Genomic DNA, 22,731 nt, shown 5'->3' with positions numbered 1-22,731 from the left:
TTCCACCAAGCCCACCTTCAAGGCCAGAAGTCTATTCTGTGTCTGCAACTGCCATGGCCATTCGGTGGGAAGAACCCTATCATGATGGTGGCAGCAAAGTCATTGGATACTGGGTTGAAAAGAAAGAGCGCAACACCATCCTTTGGGTGAAGGAAAACAAAGTGCCATGCTGTGAATGCAACTACAAAGTCACGGGATTGGTGGAAGGCCTAGAATATCAATTCAGAACATATGCTCTAAACGCTGCGGGTGTTAGTAAAGCTAGTGAAGCTTCCAGACCTGTAGTGGCTCAAAATCCAGTTGGTAAGTATTACTTTTAGAGTTACGCTGTTATTGAAGCTAAAAGAGAATTGCATTTCTCATTTTCCTGCTTTATTCCTCCAGATCCACCAGGAAGACCAGAGGTAACAGATGTCACCAGATCTACAGTGTCGCTGAGCTGGTCAGCACCCCTTTATGATGGTGGAAGCAAAATTATTGGATATATTGTAGAACGCAAACCATACAATGAATCTGGTGATGGACGCTGGCTGAAGTGCAATTATACCATTGTCTCAGAAAACTTTTTTACTGTGACAGCTCTGAGTGAAGACGAAGCATATGAATTCCGTGTACTAGCAAAGAATGCAGCTGGTGTGATTAGCAAAGGATCTGAATCAACTGGTGCTGTCATTTGCAAAGATGAATACTGTAAGAGATATTCGCTTGGAACAATTGAAAACATAATGTTCTATTTTTAGTACTGTCAAGTAATTTGTTTTTCATCTCTCTTTTGTTATGACAGCACCACCAAAGGCTGAACTCGATGCCAGACTGCAGGGAGAAGTTGTGACCATTAGGGCTGGATCAGATCTCGTTCTTGATGCGGCTGTTGGTGGGAAACCAGAACCAAAAGTCTTCTGGTCCAAAGGTGACAGGGAATTGGATCTATGTGAAAAGATATCTCTGCAATACACCAGCAAACGAGCCATTGCAATTATCAAGTTCTGTGACAGAAGTGATAGTGGAAAATATACTCTAACAGTTAAAAATGCCAGTGGGATGAAACAAATTTCTGTTCTTGTCAAAGTGCTTGGTATGTATCCCGTGATTAACATTCATACTTAGTATACTAAAAAAGCCGAATTCTTTTAAATAAGAGTGAGAGGCTTTGCATTAGCTGCTATTAACAATACTTATTTTCGTCTCTACCCAGATTCACCAGGTCCATGTGCAGGCAAAATCACTGTTAGCAGAGTAACAGAAGAGAAATGTACTCTGGCATGGAACATTCCAGAGGAAGATGGAGGTGCACAAATCACTCACTATATCGTAGAAAGGCGTGAAACCAGCAGACTTCACTGGGTTATTGTTGAGGCTGAATGCCAGACTTTATCATGTGTGGTAACAAAACTTATTAAAAATAACGAATACATCTTCCGTGTGAGAGCTGTCAACAAATATGGACCAGGTGTTCCACTTGAAACAGAACCTGTGATTGCCAGGAATGCTTTCAGTGAGTGTTACCACCTTCTATTCTGCATCAGAACTTGTGGAATATTTGTTATAGATAAACAAATTGTTAAATAATAATTATTTTTTTCACTTTAAAAAAAAAAAAACAGCTATCCCAACACAGCCTGGTGCTCCTGAAGAAGTGAGTGTCGGCAAGGAACATATCATTATTCAGTGGACAAAACCAGAATCAGATGGTGGCAGTGAGATTAAGGACTACCTTGTGGACAAACGTGAAAGGAAAAGTCTGCGCTGGACACGCGTGAACAGAGATTACACTGTTTACGATACCAGACTGAAAGTCACTGGTCTCATGGAAGGCAGCCAGTACCAGTTCCGTGTCACTGCAGTGAATGCTGCTGGGAACAGTGAGCCTAGTGAAGCTTCACAATACATGTTATGTAAAGAACCATCATGTAAGTTACCCCATTTAAAAGATATTTTAGTATATTTACTTATAATAATGGAGCACAAACCCACATTGACACTTTGACTAAGATACCCAAAACCAGGTATGATCTCACTGAACTAATTAGTATTAGAATAAACGTAAAAGTGGTCATAGTTCATTTTAAATGCATTTGCTGGCATTAGCTGTTTAGAAATCATTTTTAACTGTAAAAAGTTTCCTGCACCACTGTGAAATGCATTTTCTTCTTTTTCAAAGATACTCCTGCACCACCTTCAGCTCCAAGAGTTGTGGATACTACAAAACACAGCATAAGTTTAGCATGGTCAAAGCCCACATATGATGGTGGTGCTGACATCTTAGGCTATGTTCTTGAGATGAAAGAAGAAGGTACGGAACAGTGGTATCGACCACATACAACTGCCACTCTGAGGAATGCTGAGTTCACCGTGACTGGTCTTAAAACAACCCAGAAATACCAATTCAGAGTTGCTGCTACAAATGTGAATGGTATGAGTGAATTTAGTGAATCATCAGCAGAAATAGAACCCGTGGAAAGAATAGGTAATTTGAAGACTTAATGTATATTTTAAGGAATAATTACATTTTCCTTTAGAACTACTAAAAGGTTAACTAATTTCATGTTTCTTTCACCCTTCATCAGAAATACCTGAGCTTGAGCTTGCTGATGATCTGAAGAAGACAGTTACAGTTAGAGCTGGTGGTTCCCTGCGCCTGATGGTCTCTGTGTCTGGCAGACCTGCTCCTGTAATCACATGGAGCAAGCAGGGTGTTGACCTTGTAAGTCGAGCTATTATTGATACTACAGACAGCTACACTCTGCTTATTGTGGATAAAGTTAATCGGTATGATGCTGGAAAATACGTCATTGAGGCTGAAAATCAATCAGGAAAAAAATCAGCAACTATTTCTGTAAAAGTGTATGGTAAGTACTGCGACAATTATATATGGGCATTACGTCCCTCATAATGCACTTTGCTCAGGAGTAAGAAAGTCATTAGTTTCCAATGGAAGTTCGCAGTTTAAATAACATGAGAATGCTTGGGAAGTCACAGAAACAATCTAACCCAAAGGAAAATACATAGTTTCTAAAGCTGTGCTCTTTTATAAATCAAATCCCAGCTTTCGTTTTTTTTATGCAGAATCAGTCGTTGACTGTAAATGGAACGGATCCAAAAGGAAAAAAAAATATTTGTTTCTTTGTTTTAGATACACCTGGTCCACCAGCTGCAGTGAGAATTAAGGAAGTATCAAAAGATTCTGTGACACTTACTTGGGATATTCCAACCATTGACGGTGGAGCCCCAGTCAACAATTATATCATTGAGAAACGTGAGGCTTCCATGAGAGCTTACAAGACTGTCACTACCAAATGCAGCAAGACATTTTATAGAGTTACTGGACTTCTAGAAGGAGCTTTGTATTATTTCAGAGTACTACCAGAAAATATTTATGGCATTGGTGAAGCTTGTGAAACATCCGATGCAGTACTAGTATCTGATGTCCCCATGGTACCACAAAAACTCGAAGTGATTGACACCACTAAATCAACTGTTACTCTTGCATGGGAGAAACCACTACATGATGGTGGCAGCAGATTGACTGGCTATGTTATTGAGGCCAGCAAAGCTGGAACAGAAAGATGGTTGAAGGTAGTGACACTGAAGCCTACAGTCTACGAGCATACAATTATCTCTCTCAATGAAAGTGAACAGTACTTGTTCAGGGTCAGAGCACAGAATCAGAAGGGCGTGTCAGAACCACGAGAGATTGTCACAGCAGTGACAGTACAAGACCAAAAAGGTAGGTATCCACAGTTGAAAATAACACCCTGAAGTTTACACCAAATGAGCGTGATATTTATAAAATGGATATTTAAAATATCAATGATTTGCTTTTCTTAGTTCTACCAACAATTGACTTCACTGGAATACCTCAGAAGACAATCCATGTACCTGCTGGCAAGCCCATTGAGTTAGCCATTCCAATTGAAGGACGACCACCTCCTGCTGCATCTTGGTTCTTTGCTGGTTCTAAACTAAAAGAATCAGAACGCATCAAAATCGAGACTGTTGCCAAAATGGCTAAATTAACTGTGCGTGAGACCACCATACATGACACTGGAGAGTATACACTTGAACTGAAGAACACAACTGGAACGGTTACTGATACAATAAAGGTTATAATCCTTGGTAAGGATTTGTGAAAATAGTTGTCCGTGATCTTTCTCCATCTGAACTTTGTTACATCAGTAATATGATTCCACATTTTCTCTACATGTTTTTTTTTTTTCTTTTAATTTTCTTTTTTTTCTAGACAAACCTGGACCACCTGTTGGACCTATTCGAATTGATGAAATTGATTCAAATTATGTAACCATCTCCTGGGAGCCACCTGAGCTGGACGGTGGAGCTACTCTTAGCGGCTATGTGGTAGAACAGCGTGATGCTCACCGTCCCGGATGGCTGCCAGTTTCAGAGTCGGTAACCAGGACAATGTTTAAGTTCACCAGGCTTGTTGAAGGTGCAGAATACGTGTTCCGTGTGGCTGCTACAAACCGCTTTGGAATTGGATCTTACCTGCAATCTGAAATTATAGAATGCAAGAGCAGAATCCGTAAGTCCAAATTTTTGCTTTAAAAATAAAAATATATTTAAATGGGCAAATATATCCACACATAGATACTATTTTTCTAGATGTCACTACTTCCTTTTGCCAAATAAAATGGTACATTGTGATGCACAGTAGTCTTGTTATATTTCCGGAGAAAAATGCCATCCATAAATATATATAGATATTATAGATGCACTGCATAGAACCTGGATGGCAAACTTGGATTTTCTGCTCAGATCTACCATTAGCCTTAAAAATTGCTTTACCCCATTACAAACACAGGAGTATTTCACTGATATAGTTTTTTAAGTACTTTGATATCTGCTGATAAAGAGTTTGATAGGACATGGATATTACATTGTCACTCACGATACATTGCATATTACTAATGTGTAGAATCATTTGACGCTTCCGTCACTAATTCTGTGTTATGTTTTTACAGGTATTCCTGGTCCTCCTGGCACTCCAGAAGTGTTTGATATCTCTCGAGATGGCATGACATTAACTTGGTATCCTCCAGAAGATGATGGTGACTCACAGATTACTGGTTATATTGTGGAACGCAAAGAAGTTAGAGCTGATAGATGGATCCGTGTAAATAAAGTTCCAGTCACTATGACTCGTTATCGTTCCACTGGTTTGGTTGAAGGATTAGAATACGAACACCGAGTCACAGCAATCAATGCTAGAGGCACTGGGAAACCCAGCCGTCCTTCCAAGTCTGTTGTCGCCAGAGATCCAATTGGTAAGTAATTTCCTGCATAGATTGAGGAGGTTATGGCAGAAGGGAATGATACTAGTAGAATTTACTTTTTTTCTAATTTGGAAATTTATCTGGGTCTATTAACAAATGAGATTCTGACTGGAGAAAACCAAGAAAATATTAGTGAAAATCTTTCGTTCTAAGTTTTACTGTATAAATCCTATAGACTTAATACTGATCATATGTTGCAAGTTAGCATTTATTACATCTTTCAAATATTCATTAAAAAGATATCACCACCACCACCCCATCTGATCTTCTCTTCCAGCTCCTCCAGGTAAACCTCAGAATCCAAGAGTCACTGATACTACTAGAACATCTGTCTCCCTGGCTTGGAGTCCACCAGAAGATGAAGGTGGTTCTAAAGTTACTGGCTACTTAATTGAGATGCAGAAGGTTGATCAATTTGAATGGACCAAATGCAATACCACACCAACCAAGATTCGTGAATACACCTTGACACATCTGCCCCAGGGTGCAGAGTACAGATTCCGTGTGCTAGCCTGCAATGCTGGTGGACCAGGAGAACCTGCTGAAGTGCCAGGGACAGTCAAAATAACAGAAATGCTTGGTAAGACACTTCGAGTCTTAACTTTCATTGAAAGTTGTCCTAATGAAGTATTTGCCTAAAGCAGGTATGATATCATCTGTAAAACAGGCATAGCATGACATGTTAATTTTGTTTACAGAATATCCTGACTATGAACTTGATGAAAAATACCAGGAAGGTCTCATGGTGAGACAAGGTGGAGTTATCAGGCTCACAATACCCATTAAGGGTAAGCCCATCCCAATATGCAAATGGACAAAAGAAGGACATGACATCAGCAAGAGGGCCATGATTGCGACTTCTGACACTCACACAGAACTTGTGATCAAAGATGCAGAAAGAGAAGATTCAGGCACCTATGATCTGGCACTTGAAAACAAGTGTGGCAAAAAAGCTGTGTATATTAAAGTCAGAGTGATTGGCATTCCAAATCCACCAGAAGGGCCACTTGAGTATGATGATATACAAGCTCGTTCTGTCAGAGTAAGCTGGAGACCTCCTACAGATGATGGTGGTGCAGATATCCTAGGTTATATTGTTGAGAGACGAGAAGTACCGAAGACTGCCTGGTATACTGTTGACTCTAGAGTGAAAGGAACATCACTAGTGGTGAAAGGGCTCAAAGAAAATGTGGAATACCACTTCCGTGTTTCTGCTGAAAACCATTTTGGTATTAGCAAATCTCTCAAATCTGAAGAGCCAGCAGTACCAAAGACACCTCTAAGTAAGTACCCTTTTAGATCTTTTTAAAAAAATATTATTTAATTACTACATTATGGTTCTAAAAGTGCAGTGGTATATGCAAATGTATTAATGCTACATTACTATTATTTCTATTATTTTTGTTATTGTAATTATTAACAGATCCTCCAGAGTCTCCAAACAACCCACCTGAAGTGCTTGATGTTACAAAGACTTCTGTCAACTTGTCCTGGTCCAGACCTAAAGATGATGGTGGTTCTCGTGTAACTGGCTACTACATTGAACGTAAAGAGACATCTACAGAAAAATGGGTCCGGCATAATAAGACACAGATTACCACTACAATGTACACAGTCACAGGACTTGTTCCAGATGCTGAATATCAATTCCGTATCATTGCTCAAAATGACATTGGTGAAAGTGAAGCAAGTCCTGCTTCTGAACCAGTTGTATGCAAGGATCCATTTGGTAAGAAAATGTTTGCATTAACAGATCTTCTGAAGAGCAACTAGTGACATTTAGAGGGAATTTATTTTCTGTATATATTTTAATTTTCAGACAAACCAAGCCAGCCTGGAGAAATTGAGATCACTTCTATATCTAAGGACAGCATTACATTAGAATGGGAAAGACCTGAAAGTGATGGTGGCAAAGAGATCCTTGGCTATTGGGTTGAATATCGCCAGTCTGGAGAAAGCACCTGGAAAAAATGCAATAAAGAACGCATCAAGGACAGGCAATTTACAGTAGGAGGTTTACTAGAGGCTACAGAATATGAGTTCCGTGTTTTTGCAGAAAATGAGACTGGCCTCAGCAGACCTCGAAGGACTGCTATGGCAGTGAAAACTAAATTAACATGTAAGCAAAAATATGTTGTCTTATTTGCTGTGATATTGTTCTGATTTGCTGTGCCATAAACCATGGTGCTGCACTTATGCTGCCTGTTCGTTTTACGTGTTATTTGCTATCATGACTGTCCTAAAGCACAGTTTTTCAAGTATGAGGGACAAGTATAAATTAAAATTAATTTCCAGTAATATAGTAATAGAGGAAAATTTCATAGTAATCTTCATTATTTTTTAATTTTCTTTGTCATAGCTGGAGAAGCACCTGCCATAAAAAAAGAAATGCAGGATGTTACAACTAAACTGGGTGAAGCAGCTCAGCTGACATGCCAAATTGTTGGGAGACCTTTGCCTGATATTAAATGGTACCGCTTCGGCAAAGAACTGGTGCAAAGCCGAAAATACAAAATGTCATCGGATGGACGCAACCATACGCTGACAGTAATAACAGATGAACAGGAGGATGAAGGTCTCTACACTTGTATGGCTACTAATGATGTTGGAGAAATTGAAACTAGTGGCAAGCTGTTATTGCAGGCTCCTCCTCAGTTCCATCCTGGCTTCCCATTGAAAGAGAAATACTATGCAGGTGCAGGTGGCACCCTCCGCCTTCATGTTGTGTATATTGGCCGACCAGTACCAGCAATAACTTGGTTCCACGGCAACAAACCATTGAGAGGATCAGAAACGGTTACTATTGAGAACACAGAGCATTACACTCATCTTGCTATTAAGAATGTTCAGCACAAGACTCATGCTGGGAAGTACAAAGTGCAACTCAGTAACACATTTGGAACAGTTGACACTGTACTTAATGTGGAAATACAAGGTAATCAATTTTATTTTCCGTATTTTTTGTGAGTATTTTCTCAAATATTTATTGGCAAAAAAATTAAAAATATTGTGCTTTTGCTTTTACAGATAAGCCAGATAAACCGGCAGGGCCAATTGTTATAGAGTCTATACTGAAGAATTCTGTGGTGATAAGCTGGCAACCACCAGAGGATGATGGAGGTGCTATGATAACCAATTACATCATAGAGAAATGTGAAGCCAAGGAAGGAGCAGAATGGCAACTTGTATCTTCAAGCATTTCAGGCACCACCTGTAGAATTGTTAACCTAACTGAAAACGCAGGCTATTATTTCCGTGTTTCTGCTCAGAATACATATGGCATTAGTGAAGCACTGGAAGTTTCATCAGTTGTTGTTATGAAGCCGCCATTTGGTAAGTGGACACAGAAATATCAGTTTCTGTATGCCCCTGTAATTACTAAGGCAAGCTCACCTCTGTGTTTGAACGTTTTTATTCTTTACAGAAAAACCAGGACAACCTGGCCAGCCAGTAGCAAGTGCTGTTACAAAGGATTCTTGTGTAGTGTCATGGAAGCCACCTGCAAGTGATGGCGGTGCAAAGATTAGAACTTACTATCTTGAGAAGCGTGAGAAAAAACAAAACAAGTGGATATCTGTAACAACAGATGAAATTCGTGAAACTGTCTATTCTGTGAAAGATCTTATTGAAGGTCTTGAATATGAGTTCCGTGTAAAATGTGAAAATCTTGGTGGTGAAAGTGAGTGGAGTGAGGTATCACAACCAGTCATTCCGAAATCTGATGTTCCAATTCAAGCTCCACATTTCAAGGAAGAACTAAGGAATCTGAATGTGAAATTTCAAGCTAACGCCACATTTGTCTGCAAAGTCACTGGTCATCCTAAACCAATTGTAAAGTGGTACAGACAGGGCAAAGAAATCATGCCAGATGGTGAAAAGATCAAGATACAGGAATTCAAGGGTGGATATCACCAGCTGGTCATCACAAATGTAACGGATGATGATGCCACTGTATATCAAGTTAGAGCTACCAACCAAGGAGGATCTGTGTCTGGCACTGCCTCTTTGGATGTTGAAGGTGAATGAAGGGTCTTGATTCCTAAGACAAATTCTTTTTAAGCTTTGAATATTTATGCTATTGGTGCTCTTCTCATGTGCATTTGGTCATGTGTTGTTTTTTTCTTCCTCTTTCTATTCCAGTTCCTGCGAAGATTCATTTGCCCAAAAACCTGGAAGGCATGGGGGCTGTTCATGCCCTCCGAGGGGAAGTAGTGAGCATCAAGATTCCATTCAGTGGCAAACCTCACCCTGTGATCACATGGCAGAAGGGACAAGACCTCATTGATACTAATGGACACTACCAAGTCATTGTTACACGATCATTTACATCTCTTGTTTTCCCAAATGGTGTTGACAGAAAAGATGCAGGGTTTTACATCGTTTGTGCCAAAAACAGATTTGGAATTGATCAAAAAACAGTTGAATTAGATGTGGCCGATGTGCCCGATCCACCAAGAGGTCTGAAGGTAACTGACATTTCAAGGGATTCAGTCAACTTAACCTGGAATGAACCAGCCACTGATGGTGGAAGTAGAATCATAAACTACATTATTGAGAAACGTGCTACAACAGCAGAGCGATGGATTCGTGTAGCACAAGCTCGTGATACACGATACACAGTGGTGAACCTGTTTGGCAAGACCTCCTACCAGTTCCGTGTAATTGCAGAAAACAAGTTTGGCCAAAGCCAGCCTTCTGAACCTACCGATCCCATCATAACAAAGGAAGATAAGACCAGAGTGATGAACTATGATGAAGAAGTTGATGAGACTAGAGAAGTCACCACAGTTAAAGCATCTCACTCTTCTACAAAGGAACTCTATGACAAATATATGATTGCAGAAGAGCTTGGACGTGGGCAGTTTGGCATTGCACATCGGTGTGTTGAGGCAGCTTCAAAAAAGACTTACCTGGCCAAGTTTGTCAAAGTAAAGGGTGCTGACCAAGTTTTGGTAAAGAAAGAAATTTCCATTCTAAACATTGCTAGGCACCAAAATATCCTGTACCTTCATGAATCATTTGAGAGCCTAGAAGAATTGGTCATGATTTTTGAATTCATCTCTGGAGTTGACATCTTTGAAAGAATCAGCACAGCTTCATTTGAACTAAATGAAAGAGAAATAGTAAGTTATGTACGCCAGGTCTGCAGTGCACTAGAATTTTTACATAGCCACAGCATCGGACATTTTGATATTAAACCAGACAATATTATTTATTTCACAAGACGAAGCTCTGTAGTTAAAATTGTTGAATTTGGTCAAGCCAGACAACTGAAGCCTGGAGACAGCTTCAGACTCCAATTCACTTCTCCTGAGTATTATGCACCTGAAGTACATCATCACGATTTGGTTAGCACAGCTACTGACATGTGGTCGGTCGGTGCTCTAACATACATACTTCTCAGTGGCATTAATCCTTTCATTGCTGAAACAAACCAACAAGTTATTGAAAATATTCTAAATGCTGAATACAACTTTGATGATGAAGCATTCAAAGACATAAGCATTGAGGCCATGGACTTCATTGATCGCCTACTAGTCAAGGAAAGAAAAGCTCGGATGACAGCTGCTGAAGCGCTTAACCATGTGTGGCTAAAACAGCAGACAGAAAAGACCAGCACTAAAGTCATCAAGACCTTGAGGCACAGGCGTTACTACCAAACTCTAGTAAAGAAGGAGTGGAACACAGTTGTGTCAGTAGCCCGCATTTCCTGCGGAGGCGCAATTAGATCTCAGAAAGGCGTAACGGTGGCTAAAGTTAAAGTTGCCCCAATAGACATTGGTCCCATTGCTGGGCAGATAAAGCATGCTGTTACAGAAGAAGGAGGGCATGCCAAATACGTATGTAGGATTGAAAACTATGATCAGTCCACACAGGTCACATGGTACTTTGGTATGAGGCAATTAGAAAGCAGTGAGAAATATGAAATCAAATACGCAGAAGGTGAGGCAACCATGTATGTCAAAGATGTTTCCAAATCTGATGATGGCACCTACAGATGCAAGGTAGTAAATGACTACGGTGAAGACAGCTCTTATGCAGAACTTTTTGTTAAAGGTGTGAGAGAAATTTCTGACCACTACAGATGCAGAACTGTTAGGAAAGTGAAACGACGGACTGATACTATGAGACTATTAGAGCGTCCACCAGAATTTACTCTGCCTTTGTATAACCGCACTGCATACGTTGGAGAAAATGTCAGGTTCGGAGTAACTATAACAGTTCACCCAGAACCTCGCTTAACATGGTTCAAATCAGGCCAGAAAATCAAACCTGGTGATGATGATAGGAAATATACTTTTGAATCAGACAAAGGTCTTTATCAACTCATCATCAATAATGTCACAGAAGAGGATGATGCTGAATACAGTATTGTGGCACGCAATAAATATGGTGAAGACAGCTGCAAAGCTAAGCTGACTGTGATTCCACATCCACCTCCAGCAGATGCCACGCTAAGGCCAATGTTTAAAAGGCTGCTGGCAAACGCTGAATGTCAAGAAGGCCAAAATGTCAGTTTTGAGATCAGGGTATCTGGTGTACCAAAACCAACGCTGAAATGGGAGAAAGATGGTCAACCTCTATCTTTTGGTCCTAACTTTGATATAATTCATGAAGGTTTGGATTATTATGCTTTGCATATCAGAGATACTTTACCAGAAGACAGTGGTTATTACAGAGTTACTGCCACAAACAGTGCTGGATCTACAAGCTGTCAGGCTTATCTAAAAGTTGAACGCTTGAAATATGTCAAGCGTGAGTACAAGACTGAAGAAGAACGGGAGAAGCACGTACAGAGGCAAATTGACAAGACCTTACGAATGGCAGAAATCCTTTCTGGGGTTGAAGCTGTTCCACTGACACAAACTGCCCAAGAGGCTCTCAGAGAAGCTGCTATCTTATATAAACCAGCTGTTAGCACTAAGACTGTCAAAGGTGAATATGAAATTAAGAAAGAAGAAAAGAAGGAAGAAAGAAGACTTCGTATGCCGTATGAGGTCCCAGAGCCTCGCAAACATGTGCGCACTACTCTTGAGGAAGATCAGAACATTAAACACTTTGTGCCTCTGTCAGACATGAAGTGGTACAAGAGGCTGCGAGACCAGTACGAAATGCCAGGAAAACTTGAAAGAACTGTTCAGAAACGCCAGAAACGCATACGCCTTTCCAGGTGGGAACAATTCTATGTGATGCCCCTGCCACGCATTTCTGATCAGTATAAGCCTAAATGGCGCATACCAAAACTAACACAAGATGATCTTGAAATTGTGAGACCAGCACGTCGCCGTAGCCCATCTCCAGACTATGAATATTACTATAGACCAAGAAGGCGGTCGCTTGGTGACTTGTCTGATGAGGAATTACTCCTGCCTATTGATGACTATTTAGCCATGAAGAGAACTGAAGAGGAAAGACTGCGCCTTGAGGAAGAGCTGGAGTTAGGCTTTTCTGCTTCCCCACCAAGTAGAAGCCCCCCACGCTTTGAACTGTCTGCCCTTCGGTATTCTACTGCGGGAGCACAGGTCAGTTCAGAGGAAGAAAGAAAAAGAGAGCTGAGGTATTCCAGCTATCACATCCCAACTAAAGCTGAGACCAGTGCAAGCTATGCAGAGCTTCGCCAACGCCATGACAGGGCTGCCTACAGACCACCTAAACAAAAGCAAAGAATAATGGATGAAAGAGAGGATGAAGAATTGCTCCGTCCTGTTGGCACTGCTCAACGTCTCTCTGAATACAGGAGTGAGCTTGAATATATGGCAGAGGAGGAAAAGAGGAGACTCAGGAGAAGGAGGGGAAGAGAAATAACTGAGATCACATCAGAAGAAGAAGAAGAAATAGAAATGGTACAACACGTTCACAGGGAATTTTCACCTCCCTCTAGATTACTAAGGAGAAGAAGATCTCTTTCTCCAACTTACATTGAGCTGATGCGTCCTGTATCTGAATTAATTCGACCTCGCTCACGGCCTCCTGAAGAAAGTGAGAGAAGATCCCCAACACCAGAGAGAACTCGACCACGCTCACCTAGTCCAGTTTCTAGTGAAAGATCACTCTCTCGGTTTGAGAGGATGGCAAGATTTGATATATTTTCTAGATATGAGTCCATGAAATCTGCTTTGAAAACTCAGAAAACTATGGAAAGGAAATACGAAGTTCTGACTCAGCAGCCATTCACCCTTGACCATGCTCCTCGCATTACCCTGAGAATGCGCTCACACCGCGTACCATGTGGCCATAATACCAGGTTCATTCTAAATGTCCAGTCAAAACCAACTGCTGAAGTGAAGTGGTACCATAATGGTATTGAGCTCCAGGAGAGCAGTAAGATACATTTTACTAATACCAGCGGTGTACTAACCCTGGAGATTCTCGACTGCCACATTGATGACAGCGGAACGTACCGGGCTGTATGCACAAACTACAAAGGGGAATGCTCTGACTACGCAACACTAGATGTTACTGGAGGAGATTACACTACGTACTCTTCCCAGCGAAGAGATGAAGAAGTACCAAGGGCAATTTTACCTGACTTGACAAAAACAGAGGCATATGCAGTCTCTTCATTTAAGAAAGCATCTGCTACAGAAGCAAGTTCCTCAGTAAGAGAGGTCAAATCAGAAATGTCAGCAACAAGAGAATCACTTTTATCATATGAACACTATGCTGCTTCTGAAGAAAAAATCACTGCAGCTGAAGAAAAATCATTGGAAGAAAGGACTGTACACAAGGCATTTAAAAGCACTCTACCAGCAACAATCCTTACAAAACCACGGTCAATCACAGTTTCTGAAGGGGAGACTGCAAGATTTTCCTGTGACGTTGATGGTGAACCAGCACCAACAATAACCTGGTTCCGTGCAGGTCAACCCATTGTTTCTTCAAGGCGCTTCCAAGTAACACGAACGCAGTACAAGTCTACCTTTGAAATTTCTTTGGTCCAGATGTCAGATGAAGGAACTTACACTGTTGTAGTGGAGAACTCTGAAGGAAGACAGGAAGCGCATTTCACTTTGACCATTCAAAGAACAAAAATTCCCGAAAAAACAATTACATCACCTCCAAGAATCAAATCTCCTGAGCCTCGTGTAAAGTCTCCTGAGCCAGTTAAGTCTCCTAAACGAGTGAAATCTCCTGAACCCATTAGCAGCCCTCCAAAAGCAAAGTCACCACCTGGAGACAAAACAGTACCAGCAGAGAAAGTACAATTACCAACTGCTTCTCCACCAAAGATAAAGCAGCATCTGAAAGCAGAAACCCTTGGAGATACGGTAAAGTTGTCCTGTGCAGTTGAAAGCAGTGTTTTAAGCGTCAGAGAAGTGGCTTGGTATAAGGATGGCAAAAAACTGAAAGAAGACCATCATTTCAAGTTTCATTATGCAGCAGATGGCACCTATGAGCTCAAAATCCATGAGCTCATGGAATCTGATAAAGGAGAATACACCTGCGAAATTATTGGAGAGGGAGGTGTTTCAAAAACTAACTTCCAGTTTACTGGCCAAGTATTTAAAAATATCCATTCCCAGGTAAGAGGTGTATCTGAAACTCATAAATCAGTTCAGAAAGAAGATGAGGTGCTTACAGTTTCTACCCAGAAGAAATCAGCAGTAGCAACCGAAGAAAAAGCAGCAGTTCAAGAAGTCATTAAAAAGTCAGTTGTTACTGAAGACGTCAAACAATTGAAAGCAGAAATTAAAGCTTCTTCAACTAAAATGACAGTGTCCGAAGGGCAGAAAGTGACGTTAAAAGCCAACATTCCTGGTGCCTCTGAAGTAAAATGGGTGCTGAATGGAATGGAGCTGAGAAATTCAGAAGATTACAGATATGGCATTTCTGGAAGTGATCACACACTAACTATCAAAAAGGCTAGTAATAAAGATGAAGGTATACTCACCTGTGAGGGTAAAACCGACGAAGGCGTTATTAAATGCCAGTATGTTCTGACCTTTTCTAAAGAGCGTTCCAATGAACCAGCATTTATCACGCAGCCTAAGTCTCAAAATGTCAACGAAGGACAAGATGTATTGTTCACCTGTGAAGTTTCTGGGGATCCTTCTCCTGAAATTGAGTGGTTTAAGAATAATCAACCTGTAAGTATTTATTTAATATATTTACTTGAAAAATTAGAATTATTCATAAAACCGATCTTAACAAAAACATTTTTTTTCCCTCCTCAGATTGCTGTGTCATCGCACATCAGAGTAACACGCTCTAAAAACATATATTCTCTTGAGATTCGAAATGCAGCAGTGAGTGACACTGGAAAATACACAGTCAAAGCCAAAAATTACCATGGGCAGTGCTCTGCTACAGCATCTTTGACTGTACTCCGTAAGTTTGTTCTCCAGGTCTTGTGTTCAGACTAATTACAACTTTTTGCTGTGGTGCGTTTACTAAAATGACTTATGAGAAAAGCCACTAGTAATGTTGATTTAGGTATTTTAACAAGTTCCTGTTTCTTTTGTATATTATATATACAGAACTAAAACAGCATTAGAGATCCTTATAACACCCACAGTGGAGCACACAGATGCTCTATTACACCCATAGGTGCATGTTCACAGAAGGCTATGAGCATTCGGTCTAGGATGACTGCGTTAAGACCTTGGTGCTGGCAATTACTCTTCCGTCATTTACTAACAGAATCGGTTCAAATAAAACAAAGTAATTCCACAGTTAATTTTTTTTATGGTAATTTAGCTGTAACTGAACTGGGTTTAGTGTTTTATTGGCTGTACCATATCCCAGTTCCTAGCATCAAGGGGTTGCTATGATTTGCTTGTATGACTGTGCTTGGTTTTAGAGGAAAGCTACAGTGCTTAAGCTTTTCTGTTGCCTTTTATAGCTACAGAACAATGCAGTGAAATACAGACTTCCCTATACCATGCTTCTAAGAACTTGAAAATGTTTTACAACTTCTACAAACATGAACTGAACACACACAATTTCTCAGTGTCTAATTCTAGTAATGGTTCTAATAGGAAACGCTGTGTGATGACCTGTTTCTTCTTAAGTATGTATGTACATACTAGTAACAGTTCCGTTTCCTGCTTGTTTCACTTATAAATTACTGTTTGTGATTTGGACATCTTGAATCAAATGATTGTAAACAATTTTATACTCCACTGCAGTCTTCCATTGAAAGCAAACTATGCTGTCTCTTCATTTCTGTAAAATTAACCATATAGAACTGCATGACTTTGTTTGTTAATGTGACGTTATTGGTTTTTCCTTCTATGTTTGCGATGCTCCCCAGCTCTAATTGAAGAACCTCCAAAAGAGGTAGTATTGAAGACAAGTGGCGACGCAAGCATGCACGAAAGTTTTTCTTCTCAGTCCTTTCAAATGGCTTCTTCTAAACAAGAGGCTTCATTCAGCAGTTTCAGCAGTAGCAGCATGACTGAAATGAAATTTGCAAGCATGTCTGCCAAAAGCATGTCCTCCATGAAAGAATCCTTTGTAGAGATGAGCTCCAGCAGTATTATGGGGAAATCTAGTATGGCTCAACTGGAAAGTTCAACTAGTAAAATGCTTAAATCAGGTCTGAGAGGTGAGCAATACAATTACTGGTAGAGCTAGTGCTTCAAACATCCCAAAGTAGTTCTCAGAGCAAACCTCCTGCATGGCTGAGCGGAAATAGACTAACTTGGTGTTTCTTTTCCTGTTTTGTAAAGGAGTACCACCCAAAATTGAAGCTCTCCCATCCGATATCAGCATTGATGAAGGAAAAGTTCTTACACTATCTTGTGCCTTTTCGGGTGATCCTGCTCCTGAAATAACATGGTACTGTGGAGGGAGAAAAATTACCAGTCAGGACCAGCAAGGCAGATTCCACATTGAAACCAGTGAAGATTTAACCACCCTGATCATCATGGATGTCCAGAAGAACGATGGTGGACTTTATACCCTGAATTTAGGAAATGAATTTGGTACCGATTCTGCCACTGTGAATATTAATATTCGATCAATTTAGACAGCTTGATCTGTATTATTTACACTTGTCTTTTTACAAGTGATTCATATATGGACTGAAATATCTGATCTGTAAATATAAAAAAAAAATATTTTTGTACCTACCTGAACGAGACAAAGTCCAGAGCTATACATTATGACTTATAGTCATTATTGACCTAAGAATTTTAAACACTTTTTTCACTGACATGTACATACTGTATATAGCCGAAGTTAACGGTTATGAAGTTTTGTACCATTTGTTTTATGACATTTTGAAACGTAACTTTTGGAACTAACAGTTGGTAGGAGAAAGTTTCCTAGCAAACGACTACCCTGCTCAACATTTAACTAATTTTTGCGCCTCAACTCATTGTTGATGTCTAAGAATGCCTCAACAGGTAGAGAGGCTCCCTGTTGAAGATAACCTACACCTAAGAGATGATACTGTGCATAGTATTTCATACATGCACGAATATTTATGTTGAATCGGAAATGTAAGGCATTGGTGATGTTTGCAATTACCCTCCTGTAAGCATTGCTTTAATGTTTTACATTGGATCCGGTTATGTCCTAATTTCCATACCTGACTGACAATTTTGGGACAAAGTGCAAGCGGCCAGCACTTTGTTCACCCACTGTCTGCGTACTGTTTCTGACATATTGACTGCCTGAATAGCTTTAAAAAAAGTAACATCACCTGGCCATCCCCTTAATCAACGAAGCTATTTAGGTACTCAAGTGCAGCAGCAGTACCCCCTCTCGGAGGTTCGTAGGGTGCAGTGATTGAGTTTGTGTGGTAGTATTAGACATCCAGTAGTCGCTTCCGGGCAACTAAGCAATGAACCACAGTTTGAAAACAAACTGTTGTCACAACATCCAATACCGCCCTGCACTTCAATTTGCTTTAGTTCTCCTAATGTAGTAATAAGCCTTGTTAGCTGGTGAACCTCCTTGAGATAGAATCGTTCATTTGAAATAAAGCATGCTTTCTGCACCATAAAATCTGCGACTTCTTGTTATTTATTTATTATACTCTGATCTTACAGTTCCTGTACTACACTACAGAAAAAGAGTTGCTGAAAGAAAAGACGAGGTAGAAATGCAATTCTCCAGTGTAAACCAGATAGCTAACTCTTGAAAATCCAGCCATCCATCAGAAACAGCCTGGCCACCAGAAAGTCAGCCTTAAAAAAGGTCAGACTTGAAAGAGAAAAAAAAAGTTTTCTTCATAGGTTCTTCATTGACAAAGGATAAATTCTAACACACGACTAAGCATTACGCTGTTCTTATTAGCCCTCTGTTGAGTGACTACATGGCTAAATTGCTAATCTCTCTGCTTTATTGCTGGGCTGTGGTTAAAGTGGTTAAAAAACTGCCTCCAGGAATCCTGGCTATTGCCTCCTTTTTTTGGTAGCTGCCACTAGTATAGCCTAATTGTCTGGACCTATGAGTTTTCACCTCCTATGGGTGGTTAAGAGCCCATGCCTCATCAGTTGACATATCTATAGGACCATAGCCTGTCTTTATACTCCTGGGGAGGAATCACAAATCCCATGCAGGCCGGTCACAATTTTGATTATCTATGGGAAAAGAGTATCAAGGTCAAAGGAATAACTCTGCTTCTAGAATTCACTCTGGTCAGTAGAAAAAGCTTGAGAGCAAATACACTCACAGCAATGCCACACTGCTTCGGGAGCTGTAAAATTCTCTTAAGTGGAGTGGGAGCGTTAGCAACACCCTGCATCTCGATGACTGCCGGCATATGACTACCACTAAAAAAAGCTCAAGTTCGTCATAAGTAGTAAAGCAGGTAGTATGTTTAAAAACCTATTCCAAAAAGACTCGCTATAGAAGCAGATTATTTTTTTTTTAAATTTCCTATAAACCTATATACTATCAACCACTAACTATCCAAATGATGCAGGAAAGCTAATAAATGGGGATGAAACAAGGACTAAAGTAAAAATAAGGGTTTCAGAAGAGCTAAGTTTTGGGTCAGGACAAGATCCGGACTTTTTCAAGTGATGGAACCACGAACATTTAGAAACAATCATAAAGAGTTTGAGAGTGCATGGTATTTCTTCCTTAGGGAAGGAAGTAAAAAAGTAGTAAAAATGAGGTAAAAAAGGCCATTTATTGTAATCTTTAAAGCATTCAAAGGAAAAAAAAAACCCTCCAGAAAGCTTCTCATTCTAACTCCATTAGATGTTTTAAAAAACCCAACAAACTCAATGCAAGACACAAAATACACAGGTACAGTCTTGTTTAACAAACAACTAACTTGTGTACGCAGGCACGTAATTAATACTAAAAATACACTAGTTAGTCATCTCAGCTGAAAGTAATAGTGACAGACAGCATCTGCAGATTTAAGCATGGACTCTTCTCCACCAATGCTAATGGAAACTCGGTCTTCCGTGGCCTCTACTGAGACTAGATTTATTTACTTGATCAAGAGGAAAGCACACCAGTGTGGCAGTGTAAGCAAGTTCATTCTGCCTGTACCTCTGTGGCCCAACTCTGCAGAGTACTTAAGCAAGCACACCTACCTTTAAGCAGATGAGTCACTCAGATACCTAAAAATAGGATTTAAAGTACTTACAGGCTTTGCTGAAGCACAGCTTTAATAGATAACTTTACATGCCAACCTGCTGAGCCAGTGCTTTTTCACAAGACTGCCAAGTGAACGCTAATATAGAGTGACACTCATAAATTCACAACATAAAGCTTCAGTATTCAGTTTCACAGAACACATTCCTACACAGTAACATTTTTCAAGAGAAGAGATTGATAAAAAATAAATGTAAAACGAGCAACAAACATTTCAAATTATTTCCTTGTTATATTCAGGTCGAATATTGGGATTTTCAAGCGTACAAGCTGACATTTGCTCTCTTTAAAGATAAAATCTATTGCACTATAGGACCAAGTTCAGAAAAATATCCTACCATTAATACCTGTGTGAAGGCATTTGGACTTCATGTTTCCTGGGTCCTGATCCATAAGGAAAAACTTTTTAGCAAAGCTCTGTGAGCTGTTGCATAATATCTACTATAGGGCTATACATTCTTTTACATTTAGCAGCATGAGAAAGACAACTGTGATGGTGGATAGCCATAATAACACTAAGAGAATCATTTTACCACTAGCAGACAAGAAACCCTAGTCTTAACATTGCATTTCAATTTTTACCATCGTCTCCAGCGTCAACAACTTTGCCTTTCAAGGGGAGAAAATTATATGAACAGAACACAAAAGGTCACATCTCCGATAAAATATTAAAGCTAAATCTTGTCTAGTTGTGGTGCTTTTTTTTCCTTCTCCCTTTTTCAAGATGATAATTTTCTAGAGCTTGGATTTAAAAAAAAAAATAACCAAAACCAACAATAATCAAAATACCTAACGTCTATTAAAAAAAAAAGCAAAGCATAACACAGTCAAAAATAAATCACTGAGTCATTCCCACCCTGGAACATGCCATAGTACTAACTACAGCAATGCAAAGGAGAAGGGACAACGGAGAAAATAAGGTACTCTGACATGTCATAAATTCACAGTATGTAGAAAACTAAGAGTCAGACCCAGGTAAGGTAATTACGACTCGCTTCTGCCACTGTAACCCAAACTTTGTGAAAAATGCCTAGGGAGCGCACCAAGAAAGGGAGGATACAGTAGTCAAAGTTGTATTTATCCCAAGAGAATATGAAACACAGGGAAAAGGGGGAGAGACACTTAAATCCTGACCCTCAACAGGATTTAAAGTATTACCTTTGACATTGATAATTGTCTTGGCAATGCCTGTTTACCCTTCCCTTTGAAAAAGCTGAAGTAAGCCTGTCTTTTTTTTTTTTTTTTTTTCTTTAAACACAGCCATAAGATGCAGTAGTGCTGTCATCTTCAGCCTTCTCTCCCATATGTGTGCTGGTTAGAACAGTCAGGTTATGGCTATGGGAGTATCTGTGTATATTGGAGCATAAACAGCCACGATAGCGTCCTACCACGAGGAAAAAGGCGGCACCAGAGAGCAAAGCAGGGAAACAGTCTGACTACTTTCTTTTGGTACTCACTTGCCAAACATTCTGGATTTTTCATCCAGACTTCACAAATACCAAAAGCATTTCTTTTAGTGTGTTTTAAAGCACAGGCCATTACTCTATCTCCTAGTAAGCTTGTTTGGGTTAGTGCATTAGACGCCCTTTGCAAAATAGCGAAGCACTGGTCCCCCTGCTGTATGGGCAGAGGAATGACTAATTTCCAAATCTTAGTTCGCTGCTTGAGTTAGCTGCTAAGGGCCCCAGTCCTTCCACGACAGTGGCAATTCTAAGGATGAACACGCACAGTTACAGTCATCTGGGGAGCTTCACAAGTGAAATAAAAATCTGTACATTCCTTTGGTCTTCAATGTTAAACAGCAGAGATCTTCAGGGTGGCAACTGTGGGTTTGGGCACCCAGGTTCTACATAAATCCCCTTTAAGCAGTAACTTTCTCTTCTAGATCTGGATCTGGAACCCTTAGGTTCAGCCCTCGAAGTAATCAGTAAAGAAATGCCTCTAACAGGCAGGTTTCACATTAACTTTTTTAAAGCAGGATAATGAGGAACATAAATTTTAGTTTTCAGACACAGACATTACCTTCATTCAGGTATTATACCCTTCTAAAAAGTTATTAACTTACACCAGCAGGAACAACTGCTACACTACAATACTTAAACTGATGGTGGCATAACAGGCAAAACTCAAGTTTATAGTTTGTGAAAATAACCTTAACACAAATAGCTGTGGTTTCAATTTTTAAATAAAGTAAGTACAGGATTTTTTATGCAAAGCAACCTCTGAAGTATTCCTATCCCAAAGATTGCTTTCTGTGGGGGAGGGGGGCAGGATTAAAAAAAGTCAAGCTGACTCACAATACATTAAGTAGAAAGAAATACAAACATAAAATTTCAGAAGCTTGAAGCCCCTGAACCTTGTAATCTCAGAATTCACAAATCTCCAAATCAATAAAAGCTGATCATTAATTCTTTATAGCACAAGCTGCTAACCCATTTAAGCAAATTCCATTTTTAATTATCTGATGTTAAAAGACTTCGGAGATATAACTCAGTAACTAGAAGTTACCACTTTTTACCTATGTAGTATGCTTACAGTCTTTAAATGATAAATATTATTTGAAAAATTGGTTTCAGATTGATCTCTTCACAAGCAACTGTGTTCAAAACTAGACATACTAATTACACACTCTACATTTGAGGTTCAGCTCCCGTTCTCCACCAGAAAGAAAAATGATACAATTAGGCTTTCCTGATAAGCTCTCCCCTAGACTTGGAAATGAAAATGTAAGAGCATCCAGATTTTTTTTAGTCTTACTACACATTCAGCCAGCTGTATCATTTTCAGAAATAACTTCTTAGCTCCAGATGCCAAAAGTATGATGGCATATCATCTTCACTGATTTCACTGAAAGACATTTTAGGATTTTTGCCACAAA

General features: G+C 39.8%; 1 protein-coding gene across 1 annotated transcript in view; it reads left to right on the top strand.

The window, feature by feature from the left end:
• TTN (titin) overlaps window positions 1–18,245 on the top strand; it is a 244,945-nt gene extending 226,700 nt beyond the window's left edge. The window contains 22 exon segments of the mRNA XM_009885623.1: window positions 1–303; window positions 385–690; window positions 785–1,075; window positions 1,196–1,495; window positions 1,605–1,910; window positions 2,162–2,467; window positions 2,568–2,849; window positions 3,134–3,727; window positions 3,829–4,116; window positions 4,241–4,540; window positions 4,980–5,282; window positions 5,569–5,871; window positions 5,990–6,574; window positions 6,715–7,020; window positions 7,111–7,410; window positions 7,651–8,226; window positions 8,319–8,624; window positions 8,716–9,309; window positions 9,432–15,379; window positions 15,467–15,620; window positions 16,546–16,839; window positions 16,964–18,245. Of these exon segments, the coding sequence (XP_009883925.1) occupies window positions 1–303; window positions 385–690; window positions 785–1,075; window positions 1,196–1,495; window positions 1,605–1,910; window positions 2,162–2,467; window positions 2,568–2,849; window positions 3,134–3,727; window positions 3,829–4,116; window positions 4,241–4,540; window positions 4,980–5,282; window positions 5,569–5,871; window positions 5,990–6,574; window positions 6,715–7,020; window positions 7,111–7,410; window positions 7,651–8,226; window positions 8,319–8,624; window positions 8,716–9,309; window positions 9,432–15,379; window positions 15,467–15,620; window positions 16,546–16,839; window positions 16,964–17,262 (13,244 nt within the window). The 3' untranslated portion in view covers window positions 17,263–18,245.
• Window positions 18,246–22,731: the final 4,486 nt, after the last annotated feature.

The sequence above is a fragment of the Charadrius vociferus genome, unplaced genomic scaffold, assembly GCF_000708025.1.
Source record: "Charadrius vociferus isolate BGI_N301 unplaced genomic scaffold, ASM70802v2 scaffold315, whole genome shotgun sequence".
Classification (NCBI taxonomy): Eukaryota; Metazoa; Chordata; class Aves; order Charadriiformes; family Charadriidae; genus Charadrius; species Charadrius vociferus.
Note: the sequence above shows the minus strand (reverse complement) of the source record. Positions and strands in the feature narration are given on the sequence as shown.